The sequence below is a fragment of the Nothoprocta perdicaria genome, unplaced genomic scaffold (genome assembly GCF_003342845.1).
Source record: "Nothoprocta perdicaria isolate Ctin4 unplaced genomic scaffold, notPer1 scaffold_228, whole genome shotgun sequence".
Lineage (NCBI taxonomy): Eukaryota > Metazoa > Chordata > Aves > Tinamiformes > Tinamidae > Nothoprocta > Nothoprocta perdicaria.
This window is the reverse complement of record NW_020455450.1, coordinates 1,132,483-1,147,269: the sequence shown is the minus strand read 5'-3', so window position 1 is coordinate 1,147,269 and position 14,787 is coordinate 1,132,483. Positions and strand designations below refer to the sequence as shown.

Sequence of the window (14,787 nt, the reverse complement as noted above, 5' to 3'; positions counted from 1 at the left end):
TTTCATGTTGGGGTGCTTTAAAATGAGATGGGGTAAAGGAAGACTTGAAGACTAACCAGTTCTTTTCCCCTCCTGCACCTCCTCTTTGAAGTTCTCCCTCCAGCCTGACCTGAGCAGAATGTTATAATTCTGCTTTGTCTTCTGACAAAGGACAAAACACAGTTGACTTTATAGAACTTTTTTTTTTTATTATTTCTTTCTGAGAGAGAGACAACCTCCATATTAAAACTCAGTGGAAAAAAACCTTTGAAGTTAACTCACTTGCCATCCAACCTGGCTTCCAACAAGTGAACAAATAATGGCCTCTTTGCAGAGCAAGCTGTTTAATTCTGCCTGGAAGCACAACAAAATGGTTTTCCACACCTGGCTACTCACATGTTCACCCCCTATTTTCTCCCTGTCTAATTATAAAAAGGAGGAGGCCAGTAGTAACACATTGGTAAAGTCACTGGAAAGCTGGGCTYAGTCTTCTGTGCAGATGGCTCCCGTTCCTTCTCTCTCTCCTGCCTCCAGCACCTTTTTCTCCTCGACAATCACTGGGCTGTCGGCAACATGCGCAGCCATCCAGGCTCTGTAGTGCAGGGAGAAGAGCTTCCACATCCATCAACAGACTCTGCTTCCTGGGGGCCTGTTCTCTCTTTCCTGAACTTACTGCCAAAGGGCAAATCCTTTACCTGGGTCTAGTGGAAACTATCGTGCCCAAGTGCCCGGGCCACTGTGTCCCCAGGCATGCAACCACGAACATCCAAGATGAACCAAACATGGAAAAGAAGCTCTCATCAGTCCACATACTGGGTCCTTCCTAAATAAGGTATGTCAACAGACTGTATTATCCGTCCTGCTGTTCGCTCTTCAAAAATAATGATCTGTGGAAGAGAAAGATTTGAGTTCCTAGGCTTGAATTTCTAGGGGGAAATGGCACATGAGGGTAGCAGGGGAAGGGAGCATCATTTAAAGAGATCAGTCGATATGAGCCTGAACAGTTATTATAATGCTACAATACTGCATGACGCATAAAATGGATTAGCATCAAATCAGGTTAGTCTTGGTTTTGAACTTGATGCTGTGCTTTGAAGTTTAGCTGGCATCCTTGTGGCCCTAGTGGCTGATAGAGCCATCCTCAGCCTGAGAACAGCATCTTCCCTGTCTTTCACACAACGTGGGGGTTAACGCTCTCCTTTCTTTGCTTTTAAGTTGATTTTCAGCTAAAGATGAGCAGTTAATGTGCAGGACACTTCTATGTTTTTCGAGCTGTGCAAACAAACATTAGAAAAAAAACAAAAGAATTACCTAAGCCTCTTACCTCATTGCTCCCTTTCCATAACCAGGGGGCAGGAAGGTAGAGCGTTTCCTGAGGCCCAATTTTCCAGTAGCGGCCTAAGTTCCGACTGTTGACAAACACAACTCCTTTTTCCCAGCCCTAGAATCAGGACAGCACACAAAATTAGTGATGCAGCTGTATTACCTCGTTAGGATCCCCCCAGGAAATTAACTCTACTTTCACACTCGCATTATTTCAGGCCACCTGCTGCAGACCCAAGTGAGCAAAACTGCTCTTCTGCTGAGAAAGATTTTAAACCTTCACATTTGCAGATGGCAACACTAATGCAATTTTAACTGTACAGCTGCAGCAGGATCTAGAGGTTTCAGTCAGGTACTGGGGATCTTGCTAGGCTCTGAATGTACAGGAGGAAATGTCTTTGCCTTAAAAACACTGCATTCCCAGAAGAATGTGATAGAAAAGGACTTGCCTGTAGCTTCAAGAAAGTGTCCTGTGGCTGATGCTCTATCCACAGCCTCCCACGAAAAAAGGCTGGACCAACGAAGTAGTCTGGGACTGCACTCCATCCCGCAACGTGTCGCAGGCTGCAAGGGAATGACCAACACAACTAAGAACAGGAAGCCCAAGGGCACACTGCGAGAGCATTTCACATCCGTGCTCACAGTGGTGGACAGACAGACGTGTTGCAGGGCTGCTTGCTGCCCTTCATGCCTGAAAYGCCAAGCAGTTGCTCCCTACTGGGATTTGCTGCTGCTTATATTCACCCTGCTGCAAAGGGACAGGCTATTTAGCTGCTGTAGACAGCCCAGACAAGCACCTCGTGCATCTCTGGCCTCCACGTAAGACACCTGTTCTGTGGTACCTGTCTCAGTCTTCATTATCTTGCACTTGCCACATCAGTGAACTGCAAATCTCTTACAAAARAAGATGTATGGGGCTATCACCACCTCCAGTGCTTCACAACAAACCCTGGCTTCATGCTGGCTGGTGGAGCACCCATTCTTCCTAAATGCCAGTGCCATGGTGGAAGGTTTAAATGTATACRGCCTGCACAGGCTGAAGGAAGTGCTTTAAACACTCAGTAAGGCTTTTTATATCCACTAAGAGAGGCTTGTTGAGCGACCTCTGCTCAACAGAGCTCAGTCTTTCTTGAATTAAAGCAAATAACTTAAAAAGCATGGAMGAGAGGAAGCCATCTGGACTTGTTAATGTACTATTAGTAGCTTCCTAGAATTAATCCTTCCCTTGTGAGTTTCAATTATCAAATCTAGCAGCCCGACTGCTAATTCCAAGAAAGATCCAAACTTCTCCAGCCTCTCAGTAGGTTGGCACACAGTGCTTCAGCTAAGCCACACTTCTTTTACCTGCCTGATCTAACCCAGCTACAAAGGTATGAGGGAGCCTTAAGCCCTCCACAGTGGGAATATATTTTTTCCCTAAATAATGGTATAAAGTGGTGCCATTTTCTGTACTACTTTGGGCAAAGGGACCAGAAAGAGACTTAACAGTGCAGAGGTTTGCCTGCCTTCTTTTATCTAATGCCTTTCTGATAACTGAACTATTAGATTTTGTACCTTTGCAAAACAGTTTCAAACGAGGAAGAAAATTTGAAGAAATCAAACAGACCTTTTCATGAATCCAGGTTTCATCTCCAGACTGTAAATCTTAAAGTTCCTCAAGGGGGTTTTGTTCAAGAAGATGTCACCAATTAAGCCTGCAAGAGCAATGTGGGTAATGAAGAGTTGAAAAGCAGCTAAAGCTGATAGATTTTCCTATTTGAAGACGAGGAACAGCAGGAGATGGAAAGCAGCCACATTCTGCTACGGAATTAGAGTCCATATGGTCCCATAGCTCATCCAGATTGAGAGGGGAAGAACATTACTATACTTTGGCCTCTCCACTCTCTCCTCTGCTTTAACTCACTAAGCTGTTAAACATCCTCCAAGCAGAAAGCATTGTTGGCACACACAGCAGATGTTTCTTTGTTGTTGTTATTGTTGCTTTTTTAGTTAGCTGCCCATAAATGGATTTTATTTTTAAGTAGTAGATCAGTTAATTTTCTAATAGTAAAATGAACATGGGGAATCCAGCCCCTTAATTGCAAGACTGCAGCTGAGATTGCCTAAGAAACGCAGAGTGTTTACTCACCTTCTCTGCAGTAAAATGAAATTAGTCCACTCAAATGCTTAGCTCTGTATACTCTGCACACAATTCCCCACTGAAATAGGATCTTGGCATTTCTWCAGGGCTTAAACTCAGAGATCTGGGGCACTGTGAGGCTCCAAGAAAAGAAGAACTTACCTTTCCGCTGTTCATTCAAAGCCAGGCCATAATTGACACGACCACGGTTCTCCACCAGAAGTCTTAATTGCCTGAATCCCTGTAAAAAAAGGGGAGCAGCTACTTCAATGGATCAAGTGGMATGTGCCTGCTTGACAGCTATGTCTCTTTAGAGCTCTTGGTTCTTGGTTATCCACAGAGTATGGGAATATTCCCACTGCCGTGAGCGCTCTCCAGTTAGTTACCTGTCCTTCAGGAAGGGAGAGCTCCACTGTATTGTAATCCAGCTCACCAACGTACATGGTGTTCACAAACACCTGCAGAGCAAAGCACAAGAAAGCAGAGCAATTTCTCATCAGTCAGACCAAGGTCCTGTGCTATGCTGGTTACTGGAACTTTCTTTGGGGAGGAAACTACCACAGCTTGGGATGAGAACTCAAGGTCAATATATGTGGGAGAAAAACTCACAAACCGCATTTGCCAGAACATTCAATACTGTGACATTTAAAGATGCTTTAAGCTTTAATTTACAAATCAAGCCCAAATTTACAAATCATAAGGGTWTGGGTTTAGCTGTGAACTGAAAGAGAGAATCACAGTTCTGATATAAGAAAACGATCCATTTTAATCCACAGCTAGCCCATTGCCTGYCTGGTTGCCAAGCCCAAGCACTGACATTTGTGTGAAGTCATTCATGGTTATCTCGTGTGCCTCACCTGTGCTCGGTCCCGAATATGGTCCCTTGAATGCAGATGTCCACCCCCAAATATGACAGTCTCATAGAGCACGTATCCGTAGGACTGCCCACTGCTATCGTTCAGATGTAGGTTTTCCATGTTAATTGGAAACTCCGATTTAACAGGCTGCAAAGAAGAAACAGGCCACATAGGGGCAATTCATTTTAGATAGGTGGTTCCACTCTCCCACAGATTACATTTACCTTGGAGGCCTCCAGAGGCCCATTCCATTCTGAATTATTCTGTGATTCTATAAAAGCTACAGCAATGAAGACAAACATACCAGGAAAGGGTGCCAAGGACTTGCAGGACTAGCATTCCCAAAGAACAGAATAGGAGTAAAATAGGTGAGGAAAAAGGTATTTTCTTATTTGAATATCCTTGGCAAAACATTCCCTACCCTTACACTAATGAGATAACAAGCTAGTACACTAATGGCATTGCCCATCTAAGAGGCAGTGTGTCTTAGTGCTGAAATACACAGAAATTGATAGTACTACCTGTAAAAGAGATGGTATCACGTCCCAGAGAGAGATATATTGATGCAACAGGATGGCACCGTATGATGCCTTACTTTCAATCATGGGAGGCAGAGGCAGAGGCTGCCCTATGTTGCAAAAGAAGAGAAAAGAAATATATATATGTGTGTGTGTGTGTATGGGAGTTATTTCAGATACAAAAACAAACAAAGATCCATGGATTTGAGGTTCCTCTAGGCCTCCTTTGACCATCTCCCTCCCATCTGCAGGAAAATGCTCCCAGCCAGGCAACTAAGCAGAGCCACAGGGCTCCAGCAGAAGGGCCACTTTAAAAAAGCCTCTGATTTACCACTGTAGGCTAAAACAGTATTTTGGCTCTTGGATTTATAATTACCAATGATCATGCTGAACAGCTGTCTGAGCTTGAAAAATTTGGACGTGTAGTCTCCAGCCTCTGTCAGCACAGCATCATAATCTGAAAAAGAAGTACATAGGTTCTTAAAGGACATATAGAGTCTCAGGTCAGCATTCACCTTAAGAAATAAGAGCCCAAAACACAGTTTTCTTGGTGCTGTCTTATGGAAATCTGCACTCTTCCATCTGTGTGAATGTGGCTAGGCCAGCATGGAGTTGTTTAATTTGGAGAGGACCCACTCATCGTAGAGCAGCATCCTCAGAAGGACCTAATCTGCGTTGTCCATAACTTCACACAAGATAAATTCAAAAATTAACAATTCTAGTAAAGAGCTATCGGAGTGAAAAGAGTTTAAAGGTATAATTTGACCTGATGAACTTCAAAAACAAAATAGCTTGGATCACCATCTTTCCTTAGAAGGAAGAGCCAGCATGGAGATAACATGAAGTAAAGCCATCATTTGCAACTCCTATTCCCAGTTCAGAATAAAAAAAAAAACCTCACCGTAGCTGGTGACATCTGACTTGTATTCATCAGACTCCAAAGCACCACTCATGAAGCCAAAGTTGGTGCCTCCATGAAACATATAGAGGTTGATGGATGCTCCTAATTTGAGGATGCTTGCTACAGTATTCACCATTTCTGTAAAAGAGGACAGTCCAGGAAGGCCAGTGACCAAGAAACTAAGCTAACACACTTCCAATAATTTAACCAAAAGTGTGCTATTTTTCATGGCAGCTGTTTGTGCAGCAGTAAACCCCCTCCATGTACAACACACAATTTGGTGCTCACCGTCTGCATCAAAGACATAGTGAGGGCCTCCCCAGTTATCAAACCACCCAGTCCAGTACTCCATGACCATCTTGGGCTGATCTCTCTGTATCAAAGAAAAGCAAAGAATTAAAATGTAGACAGGGCAGTCCAGTGTTCATCCCTATTTTCCACAGAAGCACTGCTCAAATGTAGTTTGGGGACATGGTTTACAAGAGGGGTTTCTTCTCAAGCAGAAGAAAAAGCAAACAAAACCAGCTACAGAGCTCTGCACAAGCGCAGAACAAGCTACCATGGACAGCAATGCCCATGAACAGGCAGGCAAAGCAGAGCAGAACTCTGCCAGACACAAAGCAGAAGCTATAGCAAAAGCTATAGCACACAAACAGGCACTACAAACACTGCTGGATATAGTTGCTTGATAGAGCTGTAGCACAAAGACAAACGAATTGTCACTGTTTGGCTTGTGCTAGAAATCCACATTTATAAATGTCTCCTTATCAGCTATGGCACTGCCAGCTGCCAGTTTGCAGGTGTGCTGCAGTCACTGCTGCCAAGGTGGGAACAGCAGACCTTAGCAGCTTAATGCCTTTTTAATGCTGCATATGGCGCTGGCAGGAAAGCATTAGCCTTTGCACGAATTAGGTCTTCATTAAAAAGGCCCTGCGCACAGAGCAATTGCTTCCCATTCGTCACCACTTGCCAGCTCCCTTCCCTCCTGCAGAATTCCACCCAGGCCCAGAGCAGGATGGCCTCAGCCTGCCGGGCGAAATGAAATGGCCAGGATTAGTAGCATTAAAGAAACTCATGTTTCATTTGGAGAAAACAAGTGCAGGTGCATGTAACAGTCTGATTGCTACAGGTTCGGATCAGTTCTTCATAATGTTTAATCATCAGTAAACCAGCAACTCAGCAAACCAGCCAAAGAAGGAGCATTATTGCCCTCTGGAATAAGAGAACATAAAAAGGAAAAAGTAACATAAATTCATAATCCTTACAGCAGGCTTCCTATCTTGTAATTATTAAGCGTGGCAAAGGACTGTGTTTCAGTATTCAGTTTGTGGGAAAGGTGCTACCTGCTCTTCTTTTGCAGAGTTTAGGGAATATTGTAAGACCTACAGGTGAAAGCACATTCAGCAGTTCTCTTGCCTTTTGGCAGGTGCTAGAGAACAGCATCCTTGTAACCTTTTTCAGTTTCCAGAGAAATGAGCATGAATGTTTTCACTGATTCCAGAAGGACACAGCCTAATGAGAAGGAAGCCCAGAGCAGCTGTCTAAACCCTCCTAGYACACTATCCGTGCTTCATTTCTAATGCTGGCCTGGAACAGCTGTAAGAACAAAGACAAGCTTTTCTGTACTCTACCTGTACTGTGTCCAGGTATTTCAAGATCCCAGGTTCCAGTTTCTGAAAATTAACAGTGGCCAGTGCTATTGAGAAAAGAAGAAGCTTTCATTAATTTAGACACATACAAAAAGCTCTCGCTTGGGGAAGCATTTCCTTGGCATCAGCCAGCTCGAGGTCAGGCAGAGCTGCAACATCTTCTGAATTACTAAAAATCCTCCTTCAAAATTTCCCATTCAAGCCTTCATCTCGAATGCAGAATCGAACTGGACCACAGCACACACTGGAACCCTCACAGGCCAACTTTCTAACTCTAATATTCAGAAACTTGGAARAGCATCAGAGCACGTCACGGGGTGTCACAAGCCTTCATTAGAGGCTGTAAAGCACTTGCAGATCCTCAGATAAAAGGCACCACATAAAGGCAAACTTATTATTAGAAAGACATATCTGGACGTCACAGTGATCTTCCCAGGCTTTAGCTGGCAGGCTGTATCTTGTAGCTTGTCATGTCTGTGGGGGTGGGTGAGAAACCACAAGACAGGTGAAGCAGAGACCGTAATTGGAAGGTGGAACTGTGCTTCTGCCTTGGGTAGCATGGGCCAAACAGCAACTGGTTTGTGCAGCTGGATGAATAGCAAAAGTTGCTGCGTGGTCTTCAAGCACCAGTGTAAGACMTGTCTGCAGACACTGATACACCCCTGGGACATGCTCATACTTTCCTAGCCCTCTGCCACACAGATGGCATTCCTTCCAGGAACCTCAGGAATTTCAAGAGCAATAGTGTGATTCTATATTAAAAATTGACTTATTACAAAAGAGCTGGTATCAACCAAAGCCCTTGTTCTGTCACACAGAGAGCTTGAAACAGAATATTTGCAGGAGCAAAAGCTGACTTTGCACTGTTTATACCTTTCTTTAATAGGCTGCTCTATACAGTACGATAGAATGAAGAATTCAGCACGGGCAAACAAGGTGGGAGAGCACAACAAAACAGGATTAAGCACCTGTGTAATACATTAGCTGGCCCTGCAGGCAAACGTCCCCACTTCTGCTCTTRATACATATCAACAGCACATCACTGAAAATGCTGCAACCACTGAATAAAGGCTAGGCAGCAAGGCTAGGTCTCGAGTCCTGTACAGGGTGTTTTTCTCTGCAGAACACCAAAGTGGCTGTTCCTGGAACTAATAGGAATCCAGAAACGCTTCTTGGAAAGCATCTGAGCTACTACTAGTAAGAAGAACAAGCAAAAGCAGAATTACGAATTACTGCATTATATTTCAACTCCTATCAGGCTCTTCTCTATTTTCGTACCCATTTCTATAGTGGATTCTAYTCTTTCCTGTGTTGGTTTCATAATCATCTTGCTGCTATCTTACTTTGAGCCCAAGTTATTCCACACATCTGATTACTTGACATGTTGACTCTAATAAACAGATTGTTATGACATCTAAGAGGCAAATCGATATGGAAGAGCTCTAGCATGCAACACATTGGAAAGGATAATTCCAACCAAGAACGAGCTCTGAGGCAGTAAACATTCCCACAGAAGATGGTGATGTCTGGCTAGGGATTTCCACACCAGCCCTTCTGAATACAYGCTCACTGGCGGGGAGAGAGTGACCCTACGTGGTCATGGCTGGAAATTGCTGCATTCTAAAAAAAAAAAAATAATCTTGAAGAGGACTTGTGATGAAGGACTATGGATTCAGACTTACTGAATTTGTCCTTCTCATGTTTCCATTTAAAAATAAGAGGATAAAGAAAAATAGAAAAACGTTTTCTTTCTAATTATCTCTTACCTTGCTCTCCCACAAGCACATACCTCCCTCCACRAAGCCAAATGACAGCCCGTTCTTGTTGTCCGAAGTCATTAACATTTCCACAATCCCTCTGCTTAGCAGAGCCTAAATTAAAAAGAGGAAAAACATCACGTTAAGACACTGTGTYCAGTTAAGATGGCATGTTCAGTGTTTGTCAAGATACTTAGTCGCTAACATATAAATCTCCCTTCCCTAGGGGCTGACAGAACAGGGTTTGAGACCGGTAGCAGCTTGGAAACAACTTCTGTTCCTGTGACATCTCCCATTACTCTCGAAGCATCCCTGTCCAATTTTTCCAGCTTAAAGATGTCTGGAAAACCTTGCTTTGTTTAAGAAAGTAAGATCAATTTCTCACTGACCTATCAAACATCAGGACTTTTTTTCTTCCTTACATCATTAAATTTATACTTTAACGGGGGTTAGTATCTGACAAAACTCAACTACTGAGGGAGCTGGAATTTCTAACAAACTATATTAGGATAATTCTTTGAGGACTGCATTATACTAAGTTTCTCCCCCTCAGTTTCACTTTYTTTTAAAAAAAAGTATGAGTGTAAAATGAAGAAATGAGACACTGAAATCCATCACAGGATTTGAGGTTGCGGGAGAGAAACCAGGAATAGAAACGGTGTCTGAGTCAGACACAGGTGTATGCACAGCTAATCCCAGCTCATGTACTGTGCACAGAGGGAGGTGTGAATGCCCCCTTCCATGGCACAGATATCTTGGAAAGGGAAGTCACTGCACTGAGAGGGTGAGATAAGGATAAGGCTTTCTTTTTCTTTTTTTAATGAGCACATAAATTCCAGAAAGATTGCAACACCATAAGGTGTGCTACATGCAGATGTGAAGCAATCAGCTCGCCACATTCAGAGTGCAGAGTCCAAGCTAGAACACAATCTAGCTGTCCAAAGTCCCAGTCCACCTATGCTAACATAAGATCCCACTCCAGCCCACACCTAAAAGGAAGTCCTGCAAGTGCTGCTTTCCCTCATTTTCTTGCCTACAATACTAGAATATCAGCAAACAGCACTGCAGAAATATACCCACAGGCCTGGCAAGGAAATGTTAGCTGTTCTGACACGTCTGTGAAACACTGTGGGCTCTTTCATCACTGGCACAGGGAAAGCATGCACTGTGTTGGTGAACTGTTCAGGCAGAGCGAAGGGCTTTTAGCTAACACAGCTCCATGCCCCACTYGTTACAAGCCATTTACTTACATGCTTGTTATGCGTGCGTGATATAGGGAGGGAAACCATGTAGAGACAACAGAAAATCTTGACAGATTTGTTTAGATCACCAATTAACCCTTGAATGTGCTCATATGAAATGYATTCATATTTAGCCCTCTAATCAGTCTTTAATGACTGTACAGATGGAGGAGCAGGAGCAAGCACCGCTCTAAGCAGATTAGGACTCCTGTCACAGTTTCTTTGCTTGAAGAGCCTCTGTATAACTTGTGAGCAATAAGATGACCTGAGCTAGAGTTAACCCATTTAGTTTTTCAAGTGGATGCTCAGCTGTGGTACCCAAAGGGTTTGGGSAGGATCTGATAATGTTGTAGCAGAAGAGCAAGGAGCATAAAATTCAGGCAACAAACTTGAGCTAATCAGCATCATCACACATTAACAGTGGAGAATGGCAGCTGATATCATCTGTTTGAAAGTACATTTTCCTTCCATCCCATTTTCTGAAGACCTGCTCGAGGTTATTCAGAAATGGTGCAGTACTATAAGTAAGGTGGGTTATGAAAGGGATTCACCACAGGAAAAAAGTAAATGTGCCAACATTACCATTTTAACATAGGTCATGTAGTTCGGGTCTTTGGCGTAGGAACCGTATTCATTCTCCACTTGCACTGCAATGATGGGACCGCCTTTCTTGTACTGTTCAGGGAAATTAAGAGAGAAGTTGGTCACCATGATTTCTATACATAATAAAATAGGTAGAGCTGAAGGAGTGACATGGACAACTATAACCCATGCTGCTTCCTAAACTAAAGCTAGTGGATTCGTTGTTGTTTTGACCTGCTGCTGTTACTAACTCAACACTCGTGTGTGCAGCTCACCTGCAGGTAGTCCCCACCTGGGGACAGAGAGGGTGACAGATGCTACTTGCCTGAAGAGGAACGACAATAGGCATTAGGTGATCAAAATASGCATCCACAGCTTCGGTGAAGCCCTTGTACGTTGTCCTCAGCTGCATTTCCGGATCTTGCAGTAGCCAGCTATGAGGAAAGCAGTAAATGGAAATGTGTTAAGAGTGGAATTCAATATTCAATCAAGGCTGTTGGAAGTAAGGCTATCTCTGGCCTTACTGACAACATATGCATTTCTCATAATATAATGTAGGGCTAACTACTACGTCTTAGCAGGAGTAGCTGTACTATCATCTTCAAGTTCCTGACAAACCTTTACAGCTCTGAGACATGAGAAAATGATAAAAATTATGAGAAATAATCCCCCTAATTTTATCTGAGTCAGGTGTCTCCTCTGAGGTTCATGCTCCGTGAAGGTAAGGAAAACAAGTGAGATGAAACGTGGTACTGGTTCCACTGGGATCTGGTAACCACACAAGTCTCTGCAGATGTTTTCAGCTCAATTCCCAAAGCCTCTTAYCAACAAGCTGTGTGCTTTAGGAGAAAATACAGGAGGAGTTCAGAAAAAGTTCTGGGGCTTTATTACTGCCAGTTGTCCATACGTTTGCTGTGGCAGGACTTTTGAAATAAACCCAGGGCACAGCAAGTCCTTATTTGAAGCTGCAAATATTACTATTCRTATTTTAAAGACAGTCAAGTTGCCATTGAAATAGAAGGTGGGTTTCCCGATTCCATTTTCTTGCTGTAACTTTTATGCCATAGCACAATTATTCTTTCAAAAAACAACTGCTCAAAAATATACTGGTTCCAGGTCTACTAGCTCTACTGCTTAAGAAATATCAAAATAGATATTCTTCTGCTTTGGGGASACAGAAAATCAACCGTTCCCATAGCAAAGACCCATTCTGAACYTTTGGAGGGGGCTCAACTGCATGATCAGGGGTTGTCCTACAAGACTTGCCTCAACTGCTTACACACTTACCTGGGCAGACCACCAAGGTCCCATTCAGAGCAGATATAAGGTCCAGGACGCAGAATGACCCACAGTCCAATTTTAGCTGCCAGTGAAAGGAAGGCCCTAGAGATCCAGACAACACAATTACTGGCTGGCTGAAGAACCTACTCTCCATGCACTGTTAATACACCTAACAATGTGGAACCTTAGGTATCAGAAGCAGAAGAAAACTGCTTGATAAAGCAGTTTGGATCGATACCAAACCTTTTCATTGCCAGGACTCCAGAAAGCAGAGGAAGAAAAGAGTCTCCATTGCCAAATCAAGGTGCAGGCTGAACTTCAGCAACACTTCTTCATCCTGAGCCACCACATACACCCTCCCCTCAGAACAGGAGCATCCGATATAGAACTGCATGCACCACGTACTCGAGATCCAGGTTTCGACTGAAGTCAAACTTCCCTCTCGCTGGTTCGTGAAGGTTCCATGGGACATACCTGAAATGCAGAATGAGGGCAGTGGAGATGCAGTGCCAAAAGGAAAGAAAAAAAATGTGCATACACTTTGTTAGTCAAATACAGATCCAAAGCTGATGGTATTTTGTAAGTGCTCAAAGATACTGCTATGGCCCACTGAAGTTAATGGCAAAGTCCCCAGCAACTACCCACACTTGTGGGGACTGTAATAGAGAGTAAGGACACTTACGTAGTGAGCGTGTTTAAACCACACGCTTTCATCTTAAGCATGCGATCTTCCCAGTATTCCCTGGGGACTCGGAAGTAGTGCACGGAGCCGCCAAAGATGCGGAAGGGCATTCCTTCTAGGAGGAAGTGCGAGCTTTCCGTCTGCAAGCCGAGCGTCCTGCCCCATAAGCGCAAAGGTACCAGCTCGCTCCAGTTAAACCTGTAAGAGAGAGGGCAGCTTCTCARCTTCTCATTCCCTTCTCCTAAGGGAATCGGTCCCCCTAAGAGAGATGCCGCTTGGCAGGATCAGCGCTGGCCTTCCTAGTTCTAAGGTATGTGCTTTGCCATAGAGGTTTTCCAGAAGATTGTGGAAGCTGTCTCGGCTGTGTATCCCCCATTCATTTCCCTAGGAGCTTCTGTCCTGTTTGCCCCAAGCTCCTCTAACGTTCTCCGCAACTGAAACGTGGCTCTTCTCAGGCAGAGATCACAAAACTAACTTGCTGAATGTACAAGATGGGGAAGATATCACTCGGAACAGGTTGGTTCCTGCAGGCAAGAACCTATTTCCTATTGCCTTATGACGCTGCTGATTTCATGCTGCTTCAATCGGTGTTCTCAAGTATTGGGATCCACAGCATTTCACTGCCTCCAGCAGCCTGCCCCCGTTCCAGAACTCAGCATCTGCACCAGGCCTAGACAATACCAGCTTGTTCCTCTGGGACATCATCACCGCCAGATGCAAGAGCAGGAATTCCAGGCCCAAGCCAGCAGGGCCGACCCACACATTGGAGAGAAATGTCACATTCAGGGTGGGAAATAGCTGAACTTCTGGCTGTTCTCTACACTAAGCAGGGACGGGCATTAGCGGAAGGAAGGACTTCTCAGGGATGGGTCAGCAGGAGCCTGCAGCGATTACCTGTCCTCCGACACAAGGACACTATGGGGGAGCTAAACCTAAGGCTTCCAACACATGGCACGGGCTGGCTGACAAGCACAGAGGGTACCTGTGTAGCACAGCATTCTCACAGCTCTCTGAAACAACCGGCAGCAGGCAAGGGTAATACCTGGAAAAGGAAGTCTGGATTAGACATCACTGCCCTCAGTCAAYGCGCACCCAGCGGGATTTGTTGTCGAACCATTTATAAGGAGCACTAAGCAAGGGAATGGCAACGTGGTCYGATCGGGACCTGCAGGAAGGTGCAGCAAGGACAGGGCTACGCTGCTGCGAGGACGGCGTAGCTCTAATGATGAAAAAGAAGCGAGAAATATATAATGGTTGCATTGAAAGGGAGGTTGCCTGGACAGGGAAAGAACCAAAAATGCTCATCCGCACAAGAAAATGAGGAAAGCAAATCAAGAGTAGGAAATCACAGCTGCRCCTCCTTCTATTGCATGGTGGCAATCAGGAGGCAGAAAGCCCAGAGGAGAGAGGAAATGCAATATTCCAATTTTGGAAGTTTAGGATGGAAAAAAAAATAAACACTCTACATTTTCAATCAGTTTCTGACCTAGATAAATCCCTAAATTACACCTGCACACAGTACTAACGCTGCCAGTGCCACTGGCGGCGGCATGAGCCCGGCCCTCAGGAAGTACTCGAGGGCAGATAAAAATAAACCAATCACTTAAGCTTATCTCCTTAATCCTGCCCCTAACTTAGCTGGCAAGTCCCCTCCGAGTTTCCTACTGGAAAACCTCCCTGTTTGCAGTGTTTCCTGGCACTGCAGAGGACTGGTGTAGAGCTCCCGGGCCCTGCAGCTTCCTGGATCCCATTGCTTGGTCTCAGAAAGGAAACTAAGTGTGTAGGCCCACTCCAAAGGTTGCTGTTTGATTTTGCTTGTTTTAATTATGTTTAAATTGTTTTGGGATCTCTAGAGGTCCCTTCCAACCTCAACCACGCTGTGGTTCTGTGATCACCTC

At 44.4% G+C, this 14,787-nt stretch overlaps 1 protein-coding gene across 1 annotated transcript; it reads right to left on the bottom strand.

Moving 5' to 3' along the window:
* Positions 1-257: 257 nt before the first annotated feature.
* Positions 258-13,954, bottom strand: LOC112947283 (beta-galactosidase-1-like protein 2; the record flags this gene model as incomplete). Its single annotated transcript, XM_026039334.1, has 19 exons — positions 258-866; positions 1,304-1,420; positions 1,752-1,866; positions 2,909-2,996; positions 3,584-3,662; positions 3,808-3,879; positions 4,279-4,425; positions 4,800-4,906; positions 5,173-5,253; positions 5,698-5,835; positions 5,986-6,070; positions 7,329-7,393; positions 9,136-9,217; positions 10,927-11,019; positions 11,252-11,360; positions 12,214-12,309; positions 12,613-12,681; positions 12,890-13,087; positions 13,872-13,954. Coding segments are annotated over 19 exons (1,911 nt in total), but the record flags the coding sequence as incomplete, so codon positions are not given.
* Between the last annotated feature and the right edge of the window lie 833 nt (positions 13,955-14,787).